Genomic DNA, 14,703 nt, shown 5'->3' with positions numbered 1-14,703 from the left:
GGTTGGTCTTGAACTCCTGACCTCAGGTGATCCTCCTGCCTCAGCCTCCCAAAGTGCTGGGATTACAGGTGTGAGCCACCATGCCCAGCCTTTAGTCTTTTCTTTTATGGTTTGTGGACTTTGATTCATAGAAGGAACTTCTGTCTTACAGTTTTCTCCTAGAATGTTTGTGGTTTTATTTTTCACATTTGAATCTTTGACCCATTTAGAATTTATCCTGGTGTAGGGTGGGAAGAATGAACCCAGCCTTTCCAGATGCTACCGAAGTGTCCTGATAACATGTATTGACTGCTCCCTGCCCTAGGGGTTCGAGATGTCACTCTATCCTATGCACAGTTACCACTACCTTTCGTTCTAATTCTGCCATTTCTGCTGGGCTTCACTGGCCAGTGATCAGCTTACGAAACCGTGTTGAATCCTGATGGTCTCGTTTCCCCCACGTCATTGTTTTGCAGGATTTTTTCTGGCTATTACTGTGTGTTTTTCTGTATGAATTTTTAGGATCAAGTTATCCTATTCGAAAACAAAGCAAAGGAACAAGAAAAATGCCTACTTTAAAAAATATCTTCGCAAGCATTGTAGAAATGTGGAGCCACACATTTGCCCAAGGAGGATTCTCTCATTGAAGCAGTGTTCCCTCCGACACTGTGGCAGTCTCCAGCCAGGCTTCAGCACCCTGCCAGCTCTTGCATGTGAAGAGTGGATAGTAGTGTGTGATCAGCGGCACTAGACCAGAGCGCCTGGGACAGGGCACACCTGCCCCCCATGTCTCTTTCACTACTGGGCGGCTCACAAACATGCTTCCCGGGGCCCCTTGGCCCATAGATGATAACATTGTTATCTCCTCCAAGCACCACTGTGCAGCAGGCATGTGCCCCACGTATTCTCCCACTTAACCCTCACAGTGACTGAGAAACAGGCTGGATGACAATCCCTGAGGCATCAACAAAGGAGTGGAGGTGGAGCAGGCTGCTTCCTTGCCCCAGGCAGGTTCCAGCTGCGGCTCCAGCTCTGGCGCCAGCCAGTTGAATGACAGCTCACTCTCTCCTCCTGGGCCTCACTTCCCTTACCTGCTCAGTGGGTGGGTAAGAGCTTCCAACCTGGACTTCCTGGGAGGCCATGTGCATGTCAGCTCCATGTGGCTTAATAAACCACTAACATTTCTAGAGACGAGCAGGGCAGTCAAATGGCCTCCTAAGGAGTTAGGAAGTCCACCCCCCACCACAGAGGCCAGGCCTTTCTGCTACCCCTGAGGCTGTATGCCTGAGTTTCATTGGAGGCCAGCACTTGATCAGCCCCTGTGTTTGGCCATGCCGACCTGCTCCAGAACAGGAGGGTGAACAGTCTTCCTGGAGTGAAAAACATTGCAGTCCTGAGGTTGGGAGCTAGAAGTGGCCCCAAACCAGTGCCCACAGGGCAGAGCTGTCCATCAGTGAATGACAGCCCACTCACTGGTGGGGAATACCTGGAGACTGGGGACAGTGGCCTGGGAGCCTGAGGGCAGCAGTTTCTCTTTGGAAGGCTCTCCCTGTGCCTCCCTTTGAGTCTGACCAGCCCTGCCCCTGCCATTGCCTCCAGATACACACCCACATGGACCCTTGCGCTCCAGAGGTCTGTTGTATCCAAGACATCCCTGTGAGGGTGATGGCTCATTTGCCTTTCCAGGACCTCCCAGTAGGAGTTGCATTTCTTCCCTTCTCCCTTCCATGAAGGGGAGCTCAGTGAGGCTTCCTAGAGAAGACCCAGCAGGAGGCCGGCAGAAGAGGCCCTTGCGGCAGACGCTGCTCTGGCCCCAGCTTGGTACTGGGCATTGGAAACATTGCAAAAATGACCCCTCAACAGGCTTCCCACAGGAGGTTCACAGACAGAAAGATCTGCAGTGTGGTTTATACAGGTGCAGCTGGAGCCGGGTGGGGTGGGGGGGCCCACTCACTTGTAGGGGGGTGGGTGGGAGTTTGGCTAAGGCTGGATTGCAGGAGATAACTTGGAGCGTGCCCTTTGCGCAGGAGGGCAGAGCAGAGTGGAGTCCATGCCACAGCCCGAGTCTGAGCTCAGGCTTTGAGCTGGAGCACGCACACTCCTGAGCTGGCTGCATTTGCATGTGGCTGCTGTGGGGGAGGGGGGAGGGCCTGGGACTTGGGTGTTGAGGTGGATTGGGGGCTCAGCTGAAGGAGAGAGAGCCCCTGTGCCCCCCTTCCGGCTGGCTCTCTGAGAGAACACGCTGTCCCCGCCTGGGCCTGCGGCTTGGGCAAGAGCAGCATGTGGGACGCTGTGTTCCCTGATAAGATGAGGCAATTGCTCTCACTCGGGGCGCTGCTCCGCTCGCGGCCTCGCTGTGGCGCCAGGGAACATTTATGTAACGCGCAGCCCTGAGCAGCTGCCCCGCCCAACCATACTCCAATCCTCACCCACCCCACTCTCCCCGCAACTCCATGCGGTCCCCTACCCTGCATCACCCGGCCATGCAGCCTGGTACCCGAAGAGTCCCCCACTGCTTGGCACCTGTAGGACCCCCAAACCCCAGCATGGCTTAGCCCCTCTCCCAGCTCCCCACAGTTCCCCCAACCCTCCTACAGCCTCCCTTCAGGGCTCCAGGGCACCTAGTGCCCCTCCAGGCTTGACCCCAGCCCCCTTCCTCTCACCAAGTCTTCTCACAAGGCCTAACCCCGCCTTGTCCCACGGCCCCCACCCCATGCACAGGCACAGGCACACAGCCAGAACCCCTGGGGCCCTCCCACCTGGGGAGCTGGAGTGGCTCTGAGATCCGGCAGGAAGGCTAGGAGCTCCTCTGCAGGAGTCTGGAATCTCCTACCGGTTCTCTTGTCATTTTGGAGCTAGAGGGAGCTCCTGTCCTGGTGAGTCCCTGTCTTGCTGTTGCTGTCTGTGTACCACATGCCCGGATGGAGGCAGATGCAGGGTTTGAGCCCAGCAAGGAGGGTGCTTGGATTTGTTTAGGCCATTGGGCTCCCTTTGCCTTAGAATGGGAGGCGGGCTCACTCCTTGAAGGGCCGGGCCTGGCTGGCCCCTCACCTCACTGTGTGCCCCCCTGTGCTCACTGTACTCGGCTGCACACAGCCCCCCCTGGAGTCTGTCCCCAGAACAGCAGTTTTTAGAGTGAAGCTGGAGGACACTCGCAGGTGCCTCAGACCCTTCAGAGGGGCCATGAGATCAAAACTGTTTTCATAACAATAGCACTGTTTGCCTCATTCTCCCAAAAGAGTACAGTAGGCTATTGCAGATGCTACAGGATGTGTGACAGCACCACGACGACTGGAATGCGTGCTTGGGTTGAAGACCTTTTTTCCATTTTAATTTGTAATTTCGAATACGATGAAAGCAGTGGCTCCCGCCCACATACAGGAAAGCTCCTGGGGCTCCCTGCGGATCATGTGGGTGAAAGTGTCCTGGGGCATGTTGCTCCCTGTTCCCGCCTCCACCCGTTCTCCCTTCTCTGGGCTGCTCCTTGTCAGCCTCCTGGGTGCTGCCTGAGTGTCACCACCAGGGGACCCAGCCAGACCCAGTGTTGCTCCTTGCTAGCCTGAGCCATAACTCCTGTTGTGGGCCAGTTCATTGGCCATCACCTCTCTGCAGCAGGCTGAGGGAGGAGCAGAGAATGGAGCCGTGGGGGCCGCGTCTGCCTGGGTCAGGACCATGTCTCTGGGCCAGGCACCCAGTATGTGCCCTGTCAAAGCATAAAGCTCCTGATATATAGGGAGGCCAAGAGCTGTGCTGGTGAAGTGGCTGCACCCGGCACCCACCTTCCTCCACTCCAGGCTGCCTGGCACCAACGTCCCATCCATTGGATGCTGCATTTCTTTGCGGCCCCAACACCATGTGGCCCACCTGTAGCTCTGTGTACCTCACAGGCTTCCCCAGCCTGCAGGCAGAAGAAGCTAAAGGACAAGGCTCCTCACAAGGGCTATTAGGAAGCAAGGCTGAGTCTGAATTTGGGTTGGCTTCCCCCTACACCAACAGGCCCAAATCAGAGGAGACCCAGTTGACAGGGCTAATGACTAAGAGCAACAATAACAGCTGAGATTTCAGGAGTGGACCTTTGGAACGTGCCAGGCACTGTGCTGAGGCTGGTCGTGCGCAGCCCCATGGGATCACTGTATGGACCCCCCGCATGAGGACGGGGCAGTGTGCTCACTTCCTGTGGCTGCTGTCACACATTACTGCAAACTGGGTGGCTGAAAAGCAACCGAAACTTACTCTCTCACAGTTCCAGAAATCAAGGTATTGGCAGGGTTAATTCCTTCCAGAGGCTCTGAGGGAGAATCCACTCCATGCCTCCCCTTCCTTCCCCTGCCCCCTTTCTCCCCCTTCTCACTTGCTCCCTTCCCCCTCTCCCTCACTCCCCTCCCCTCTTCTCCATGCTCCACACTTGGGAGCTCATCTCCAGATCCTGACCTGATTACATCTGCAAAGACCCTTTTTCCAGATAAGATCACATGCACAGGTTCTGGAGGGTTATCACTTGGCTATATCTTTTGGGGGACCATTATCTGCCCTACTGCAGGCAGCACGGAGCTTTTTCGAGGCCATAGTGTCACAACTCAGGGCAAACAGGGTCTGAACCTCATCTGTCAGACCTGACATGGTTAATGCTAAACCATTTAATGCTGGACTTTCCCAAGCTTTTAATGACTAGAGTGCGTTGTGAATCTCCAAGAGTGGAATTACCATGCAACATTTTCACTCTTTAGTTGACAAAATTTTTTTTCTGGAAACGATAAACAGTTTTATACAATGATAACATTTCTTTGAACACGTTTTGGGAAATATTGGACTAGATATTTAAGGAACTATATTTAAACACTTCTTCTTATTGTTATGGAAGAAACAAATACATAGGATTTTTTTAAAAGACCCAAGCCAGGCGTGTGGCTCATACCTGTAATCCCAGCACTTTGGGAGGCTGAGGAAGACAGATCACTTGAGGTCAGGAGTTCAAGACCAGCCTAGCCAACATGGTGAAACTCTGTCTCTACTAAAAATATAAAAACTAGCCGGGCGTGGGTAGGCGCCTGTAATCCCAGCTAGTCAGAGGCTGAGGCAGAAGAATCACTTGAACCTGGGAGGTGGAGGCTGCAGTGACAGAGCAAGACTCTATCTCAGATTAGATAGATAGATAGATAAATAGGTAGATAGATAGATACCCATAACAGAGGAGCTTGCAACAAAAAAAATCCTCTCACCAGTCCAGCCCCACTCCCTAGACAGCAACACTTCTTTTCTGATTTTAGTTGTCTTGATGGTTACTGCCATAAATGAACTGTATTTTACTGCTGTTTCTTGATTTATCAGATTTAGATATTTTCTGTTATCCTCCTGCCATGAAATTTAAGGATTTACCTGACTCCTATTCCTCCCCTCCAACTCTTCCTAAATTGATGGATGTATTATTTTACTTATTTTGTTGACTGTCTTTGTAATTTTAAATCTCTGTGTTTCATTTAGATATGTTCTTTGCACACTGTGTGCATTCCAACTTTTCCCTTAAATCCATGTTCTCTGCTGGGCCCACAGGTCAGTTGTATGGCCCACAGGTCAGTTGTATGGCCTTTGTTTATAGGATTGGTTCTGAAACATTGACAACTAGTGCCAAGGTTAGCATGACCACAACTGTGTAAAGTTTGCTTCCATCAGCAGGGCCTGTGCTGGGATTACATTTCCTGCCACCACCTCATGGAGTTGTTGTGAAGAATAAATAATAGAGCATAGGAAAAACCCCTAGAACCGAGCTTGGCTCGGAGCTCTTGACCCATAATCATGAGGCATTTTCGTTTACATCTAATTTGAACCACAATTTTTTTGTATGTCTTTTATTTTTCCTGGAGTTTCTAATTGCCTCTTTTTTCTTTTAAACAAAGAAGAGTGGTGTGTCTTTACTGTGTCCTGAAGTTTACGCAGCCTTTTGATGGTACTCTCTGGTGCACAAAACTCACTTCCCTCCTGGAATTTTCCCCCGTGAGTCTTGGTCCTGTGCTCCAGTGACCTCCCGGGGTCTCTGCCTCGCTCTTGTCATGCAATGGCCCTTTACTATTCAGTCATGTCCCTAGCTCCTTGGTATTATCTCATTTTAGCTGGAGTGTGTGAGACATTAACTTGGAAGGCCCTGTTCCTTTGTCTTCAGGATCCAGTGTGACTTAGGAAAAGTCTGATGTCTGTCCCAGCCTTGTTCCTTTGTGGATGACCTGGTGTTTGTTTCTCCCCCCTCTCTCTATTAAGCTGTGAGAGCTCCTGTTTTTACTCAGTGTTCTGACATTGCAGAGCTTCTCACAGCAGAGGTCTTAACTCATTTACCTGGTCCACCTCTGTGCAGCCTGTCTCATGTTAGTTTCCTGTCTCCTTTTTCTTCTTTTTTTTTTTTTTTTTTTACTCTTTGACAGAGACTGTTCTATTATTTCTTTTGTAATTTCTTCTCCATGTTTTCTGTTTTCTCACTTGATTGTAATTGTCATGTATTTGGGAAATCGTGGTGGCTACTTGATTTTGAATCCCCCCAACACCCTTTCCCGGAACATGTAAAATCAATAAAGAGAACAAGTGTACCCACACATGGCCCCTGCTTCAGCAGTATCAGGAGACGGAACACCGTGACATCCACATATTTTCCAGAACTGTTTTTTGGTTCTTTTTTTCTCATATATTTGCTTTGAGTATATTTCCAGCTTTTATATGAAAGTTTTATATGCACACAATGCTGTTTTCAATTTCTAAATGCTGTTGTTTTTGCTTTTTTTTTTTTTTTTGAGACAGACCCTTGCTCTCTTGCCAAGGCTAGAGTGCAGTGACACAATCTTGACTCACTGCAACCTCCACCTCCCAGGTTCAAGTAATTCTCCTGCTTCAGCCTCCCGAGTAGCTGGGATTGCAGGTGCACACCAGCACACCTGGCTAATTTTTGTATTTTTAGTAGAGACGGGATTTCACCATGTTGGCCAGGCTGGTCTCAAACCCCTGATCTCAAGTGATCCACCCACCTCAGCCTCCCAAAGGGCTGAGATTATAGGCATGAGCCACCGCGCCTGGCCGTTTTTGCTCTCTGAACTTCTTTGTATGGTATCCTCTTTGCTTTTGCATCAAATTTCATCTCAAATTCCTCAGAGAATACTAATCAGAAATTTCAAGTTAAAATTTTCTTCTGTTTCCTGGCTTCACTCTTTTCCTCTAGAGTTGGTGGTTGCGTTGCGCTTGGCCTTTCTTTTCCATGCTGCTGGTTCTCCCTGGCTGTCTGGCCATCCCTGGGTATCTGCTTGTGTTTAAGGTGGGTGGGTGAGTGGGTTTCCTCTGTTGAACATGGGTAGACCAGCTTCAGTGACTGGCAGTCACTTTAGGGTCTGTATGGGGGTGAGAGGGGATGAGACCGTGTAGGAAGGGCAGCCCTGCGGCCACCCCTAATGCAAGAAGGGCTCGTTTCTGGGGTGCCAGAGCCCCCCGCCCTGGTTCTTCCTGAGCAGTTGATGTCATTTTTGTGATTGAGAGTTTTGTGTGTTGAGTTTGCCTGGGTAAATGCTGGCCTGTCTCCCGCTCTGAGTGAGGGATGGGAAGGAGGGAGCATCCTGACTGTAGCTAACCTTCATTACCTCCCACCCCACTGTGTTCTGCCTCCTCCCTACCGGCACAGGCCCCTATAATGGGGTGCTCTGGGTTGCTGCCTTTGTCTGTCACCACACTTGGGTCTGCAAGAGCCTGTTTCATTCTCCTGCTCTGCCAGCCATCCCTGGTTGGCCACTTTGGGACTTTTGTGAGAGAAGGAGCAGCAGACTGGTTGTAGAATTCCAGGCCCCGGAACTCACCTATGCTGACCCTCTCATGTTACAGACTAGACTGAGGAGGGTCAGAATGGGAATTGCCTTCCTGCCCTGCAGGGGTGCAGAGTGTGGCTCCCATGGAGCAGCATGGGCGGCTGGACTCCGGGAGGCCTGTGAAGCCAGGGCATGGGCCTGCAACCCCCAGGCGTTGGAGACCACTGGCCCGGCATGGGTGTGGCAGCCTGCTTTGTGGTGTACTTAGGGGGTCCACTGCCAGGAGCCTGGGGCCCTGACCTGTACCTACCCGTGGGCCCTGCAGCTTCAGCACCTGAAATGCTGTTTTATCCTAGGCCGTGTCCTCTGCCTCCATCCCAGGCGTGGGCAGGAGGGCAGGGGCCCACCTTCATCTCTGCCTTGATGGATTTGTCACAGAAGCTCTTGGAGGCGGGGCATGTGGGAGGGGTGTTGAGAGACCAGGGTGTTGGGTGTTGCGGGCCCTTCCCCAGAGAGGGTGTGAAGGCGGGGCCAGGTGCGGATACTGATGCTCTGCCCCTGTGCCCACAGGTGAGAGGCCCTTCGCCTGCAGCTGGCAGGACTGCAACAAGAAGTTCGCGCGCTCCGACGAGCTGGCGCGGCACTACCGCACGCACACGGGCGAGAAGAAGTTCAGCTGCCCCATCTGCGAGAAGCGCTTCATGCGCAGCGACCACCTGACCAAGCACGCGCGCCGCCACGCCAACTTCCACCCGGGAATGCTGCAGCGGCGCGGCGGGGGCTCGCGGACCGGCTCGCTCAGCGACTACAGCCGCTCCGACGCCAGCAGCCCCACCATCAGCCCGGCCAGCTCGCCCTGAGCCCGCCACAGCCATGAGCAGCCGCTCCCACCCCCTCGTGAGTCCCTGGCCTTTCCTTTTGTAATAAGAAAGAAGAGAGAGAACTTGATGCGAAGTCCACGAAAAAACAATTTTTTTCACCTCAGGTGTCAAAGTAAATTTGTTAAAAAAACAAAAAAACACACACAAAAATTTCAAAAAACACCACCCACCAAATTGCACAATAGATACACCCACAAAGTTGAGATTCAGCGTTGTTGAACCCCCTTTCTCAGGGATGGACACGTTCCACGAGGTCAGTGAGGACACCCCTTCCTGCCGCCTTACTCTGTACATAGATTTGCACTCTGGAGTTTTCTGTTAGGTTCGGGAACACGCTGGGGACAGAGCAGGCCAGCCAGTCTGGTGGAGCTCAGCGTCTGGCTGGCTGGCCAGCCTGTGGGTCTGTTGGGAGCAGATGTGGTCACTGACGTTTGTGCCTCCAGGGCAGATTCCTAAGCAGCTGGCCTGACCTCTTCCTGCCCACCCCCCAACCCAGTCTCTGGCCTCTGCCCAACGAGCCTGGCTGGGCTTGCAACGCAGCTGATTCTGAAACAGGCCCCTGCAGAGGGATGCCTTAAAGCTGTCCCTGGCTGGAGGAGCACTCCACCTTGGGGACAGTGGAGGGGGCCTTCAGCCCTCTGCACCCTGCCTGCCTCACACCCCGCCTTCAGGAGCCCTCTCCTACGGCGCTAGGGAGCACTGGAAGCAGAGATGCCAGCCCTGGCTGAGCGTAGCACTGCACCGTCCGACCTCCGAGGCAGGGGCCGGGGTCACACCTGCCAGGACTCCGCTTGTCCGTGTCCCTGCAGAAGGCACGCAGGACCCTGTCACTATTATACCTGGGCCTCTGATGGGGAATTCTGGTCTTCTAAAAAGATGTTAGAAATTCCTGGTGGCACATCCAGTTCCGGAGTTTGCCCGCATGGGCACTTTTGTTGGAAACAGTGGGCAGGTCATGGGGCCTCCTCATCAGAGGGTCTGTGTGAGCGGCTGTGCGTGTGGCAGCGCACCATGCTTCACAGAGACCATTCTGTAGCAAGAGACCGGAACATTGTGACTTGGACCTTTTCAGGAGTGGCGCGGATGTTACAGGAAATGCTGTCGGAGAGCGCGCATTCTATTTCCTCCCCAGGGAGTGCCAGATAGAAAGTTGCGGGCAACACTTTTCTCAGACCCACCATGTCCCCAACTGAGACTTAGCAAACCTCCAGCCTCTCCGTTTCCCCTGGACTCCTCCTCCCTTTTCCTCCTGCTTCTCCTTGTCCTGCCTGGAGGCTCCAGGCCACACCCAGCTGGTGGGGCTGCTCCGGTGCCCCATCACCGGCCTTCTCCTGGCAGGAGAAGAGGAGCAGAGAGCTGGGTCCTGGGCTGGGATTCGAGCCCTGGGCGGGGGTCAGTCAAGCCGTGGTCCAGCAAACTCCTCTGCAGATGGCTGGAGTGTCGACCCCAGGCTTGTGGCCCAGGTATCACCTTCCCTTCCTCCTCAGAGTTGAGGCCTGTAAATACAAGGGCCCAGGACAGAGTGTGTGCGTGCGTGTGGGTGTGTGCGCACAAGAGCACACACGCGTGTGTTGGGGGGGGTGGGGGGATTGGGGTGGACTCAGGGTATCTTGCCAGAGATACCTGTTTTGATGAGTACCTATTTTGATGCAAAGGAACGGCCCTGGGACCTCAGAGGGCCACAGATGGGCTTCCTGGGCCTAGCGTGCCTTGGTTGTGGCCATCCTGCTTCTACTCAGCCCTGCCATGCTATGGGGTGCAGCACAAACCCGGGACCCAGGCCTAGCCACTGCCCACAGCTGATGGTCACTGTTTTGGCTGGCTCCAGAGTGGACAGGTACGCTCTGTCCACAGCAGCTGCTCAGGCACAGTATGCCGTCAGGTGCCCGCTTCTTACCACTGTGTGTCAGCTGGGATTGGCCGACAGCGTGGTGGTGACTTCTAGGTAGACCGATGGGCCCTAAATTGGGCAGTGGCATTGTTTCTGCTGCTGTGGGAACTGGCAGGGAGAGGGTCACCCCTACTCTGGTTGGATGCGGAGCTGGTCCCTCTGGCTGCCATGCTGTGTTGGGGCTACCTGACCTCCCTGCTTGCATTGGGTCTGGGAGAGAGAGTGGAATATTTGGTAGGGACCTTGACAGAAGAGAGCCCCGGGTGCTTGTGGTGCAAAGATCTTCATGCCCAGTTCCAAAGTGAGGTCCCTCCCAAAGTTGTTTTCGTGTGAGGCAGAGAAAGCCACACTGAATACATTTTATGTCTCAGGAATTCACATTCCAGGTTCAGGAATTTTATTCCAAAGTCCTTTGGTGCACTCACCGTCCACCGTTCCCCAAGGCAGGGAGAGGGAGCGGCCCGTCCCTGGGAGGCTGGCAAAGTGCTCTCCAGGGAGGGGTCAGACGTCCTTGTGATCTGCCCAGGGTGTCACGGAAGGAGATTTTCTAGCTCCACATCTGTCTGCACATAGGAAGGAAAAGATAGGACTCTAAACCTAGTCATCTTGGAATAAAAAGAAGAGCTGGTTTGTTTTAGAGCAGGGCGGGGGGTGGGGGAGGGAAGCGGGTGTTGGCTGTTTCCAAAGAGAGCACTTAATTTAATTTTTCCTTTAAATGACCCAGGGCTGTTCCGTCTGATAGATGGAAGGGTAACATTGCCTTAAAACAGAAATATGCAGGCGTTGGCTATTTTTGGCATAAGAGTGTGTCTTCATTCCCAAAGTGGTTCTCGTTTAATGGCAGGGTGCGGTCCTTAGGCCCCGGCCTGGACTGGGAAATGGGGGTAGGACACCAGGAGAGAAATCCTCCTGGGTACTCCTGGCCAGACCCTCCTGAATCATCTGCGGCTTAAACTCATCTCGCTTGAAGGGCAGGGAGAAACCCATGAATCTCAGGCACGGTTCACAGGGGTCCTCAAGGGCAGATTTCCATTTCATCATGAAGTGAGGGACTCCTGTGGAAGAGGGTGGTGGGCCTTGGAACGCTGCCTCCACTGAAGCGGGCACACAAGGCGGACCCTCCTGAAACAGCCTTCATTTTCTTCAAACATGCAGAATGTTTTCCCAGACTGCGTCTATTTCAGGGTCTTCCATTTTTGTGGTTCATGGCCATGCTTGCCAGTTTTGGTGGGGTTGAGGAACCCATAGGACTCATAGAAAAAATAGTGAAAACTCAAACCCTTATTTTGGGACTTCAGTTCTCGTGGTCCATAGGGGCAGAGATGTCAAAGTGAAGGTTGCCTGAGTGAAGGGAGAGTTCCCCTATAAAAGGCCTAAAATTGATTTGGGGCTCAGCCATCAAGGGGCTGGTGTTGCTCCTGTCCCAGACAAGGAAGCCCCTCTTTACATCAGCCATATTAGGGGAACGGTTGTCAGCTCCCCAAATGCCTACTGGATCCTACAGCCATACAGGAAAACAGACGGACACAGCTCTTTCCTCAAAGAGCCCTGGGGTCCTGTCCTGCAGGATGCTGCGTAGGAATGGGCAGAGATGTCCTGGATAGGGACATGGTCCTGGAGGTGCCCTACCTGCATCCTGCTGCACCTCCACCCACGACACTCGAGTGCAAGATCGCCTCACTCCTAACCCTGACTTTATTCCCAGGCCCCACACCGAGGCAGGTGCAGGATTCGCCACGGTGCAGCCTCCGGGTACAAACATCTGAGGCACTGGCGATCCCAGTCCTTGCGGCACCCTGAACACAGCTCAGACCAGTGAGGGGTGATTCAGAGGTGGGGATGGGCAGAGAGGGCTGGCCACTCTGCCTCAGGACTTGACCTCAAGTGTTCTGTCTCCCCACCCGGTGTGTCCAGAAGACCAGCCTCTTTCTTGCCAGAAGCAGGTGCTAAGATGGACTGCACAGGGTCCCGGCACTCCCTCGGGACCCATTCAGGATCTCAGCTGGGCAGGGGTGCCACCCAACAGGAAGATGTGATCTGAGCAATAGTGTGGCCTTGTTTCTCCGCTTCTGGTTGTGGCTGTGTGTACAGGGCTACCTGACTATTTTGACTTCTGACAGGTGTCACTGATTTTCTTTCCCCCATTTAAAAAAGGTCATTTAGTCAAAGGCACAGTGCTAGAGGTTTAAAGGGTGTAATGTGTTGGTCACATCACAACCAGTAAGAAACGCTTGGTAGGTTATCCACATCTTTTGCTGACTGTTTCCATATACAATTCTGGTCACCATATTTTCCAAAGCTAAAATCTGAGGCGTGGGCTGATGGTTTTTGAAATCAGGATTACCCCAGGAAGAACCAGGTCCTATTACTAATTTTCCTGATTCTGAGGCTCTGAAGGCTTGTCTGAGACACATTCCGGAGACCTTTGTACCAGAACTTGGATGCACAGTCCACCTTACTACTGATACACGCCTGAGCACCCTTTAGGGCGAGGCGCCGCCTCCTGCCTGCTGTCCTGTCCCTCAGCATCAGAAGAGGAATTCAGCAGGAGACGGGAGCCCGGTGTCCATGAGGGAAGAGGGGTCGCGCTTGGTTTCTACTGACCCCCATGAAGATTTCAGACTTGCAGTGCGGCCACCTGGCCCTGCCCTGCCTCTCTCTTTCTCATACAGCTTTAAAACTTTACTACTTTTATTTAAAAATGAACTGGATGGGAGAGAAGTAGCGTCCCCTACCCTACAAGTCACACATTCCGGGGAGGGGGGTGGGGGGTGGAGGCAGGAAGTCGTGGGGGTGGGAGCACGGGAACAGCTTTCTTAAGGCCTCAGGGTCCTGTTTTCCCTGGCCTCTTCTAGAGAGCCCGTGGACAGGTCGCAGTGCGTGCTTATTTGGAAACCAGGTGTGTGAGCCGAATGCCTGCGAGGCCGTGCACTCAGCAGAGGAGCCCTTGTACCTGGCTGCCCTGAGAGGAGCAAGAGGCCACCTCCCATGTGGCTCTAGACACCACGTGGGCTCATTATCCCCAGCGTCTGTGCGGGCTCCAGGTGCCTGCCTCTGGGTGTGTGAGTGGGAGACTTTGCTCCCTGGCCTCATCCTGGAGAGGCCCCTGGTGCCTAGTGCTGAGGCCTCTGGGGCTGGAAAGCCTCAGCAGAAAGGAGGCACTACTGAGCAACTATGCATTGTCATTGTCGGGTTTGGGGCTTGCGGTGGTTCCTTGGTGACTGGGAATTGCTTGTGTGCATGTGTTGGGTGCATGCTTCCGGGTCTCAGCTGCCCCAGGCCCGCACAGGCAACCCCTTCCCATCCAAAGCCATTGGTGGAGCTTCTCTGGAATCATTTGCCAAAAGCCCAAGGCAGAATCCAAGGGTCCAAGAGCATTTCCATGGAGCTCATGTTTTTCTTTTCTGTAGGAACTTTTTTTTAACCAGCACCCACCACAATTCCGAAGGCCACGTTTCATCTTTCCTGGATCACTACAGTGAAGTATTACAGTTGTACAGTTCCCAGTCTGGCCTTGGCTTGCTCGGATAAAACTTTGTATGTATTTTGTATGGCATAGATTCTATATTGTAATGATGTCCTATGCAAAAAGAAAAATTAACGAAATTGTAAATTTTATTGTTTTAACGTGTATGCATGTTTAGTGACGTTTACATTTTGAAATAAAATTTATGATTCATTATTTTATTTGCTGGAGCTAGTTTCTTTGAAGAGCATGTCTTGCAGAGGCTCTGGGAGGGGAAGGGAACTGAAATGCACAAACTCAAGCAGTTGCAATTGACTGAGGGACTGAAGCTTGCCTGGAACTTGGCGGGTCCTATTTTGGAAGGGAGGCTTTGCAGAAGAGCTCCTGCAGACAGTGGGTGCTCTTCTGGCTTCCCCTCCTGCCCATGGGAAGCTATTTCAGCTCTTCACATTCCCACCCCTCCGTCCACCCGAAAGAGCACGGAGGAGAACGGGATGTGGCGATGGCAGATTCCCTCAAAGGGCACAGCACCTTTCCCTCAAAGTCCCCCCAAAACACCTGGACTTCCTTTTCCTGGGCAGCAGCCACCGCTTCTTTCAACCCCAGATGCGCTGCTTGCCTCACCCCTCAGCCTAGAGTCTAGAAAACTCCCCTGTTTCTAGCTACCAAAGTTCCTACAACCTACCACGGGCAGTGACCCCAAAGTGTGCTCCA

At 53.0% G+C, this 14,703-nt stretch overlaps 1 protein-coding gene across 1 annotated transcript in view; it reads left to right on the top strand.

The window, feature by feature from the left end:
- KLF13 (KLF transcription factor 13) overlaps window positions 1-14,210 on the top strand; it is a 51,108-nt gene extending 36,898 nt beyond the window's left edge. Inside the window, exon 2 of the mRNA XM_031002277.3 lies at window positions 8,322-14,210. Within this exon, the coding sequence (XP_030858137.1) occupies window positions 8,322-8,611 (290 nt within the window). The 3' untranslated portion in view covers window positions 8,612-14,210. The remainder of the gene's footprint in view (window positions 1-8,321) is intronic.
- Window positions 14,211-14,703: the final 493 nt, after the last annotated feature.

This window comes from Gorilla gorilla, chromosome 16 (assembly GCF_029281585.2).
Source record: "Gorilla gorilla gorilla isolate KB3781 chromosome 16, NHGRI_mGorGor1-v2.1_pri, whole genome shotgun sequence".
Lineage (NCBI taxonomy): Eukaryota > Metazoa > Chordata > Mammalia > Primates > Hominidae > Gorilla > Gorilla gorilla.
The sequence above is the reverse complement of the archived record's forward strand: the minus strand, read 5'-3'. Positions and strand labels throughout refer to the sequence as shown.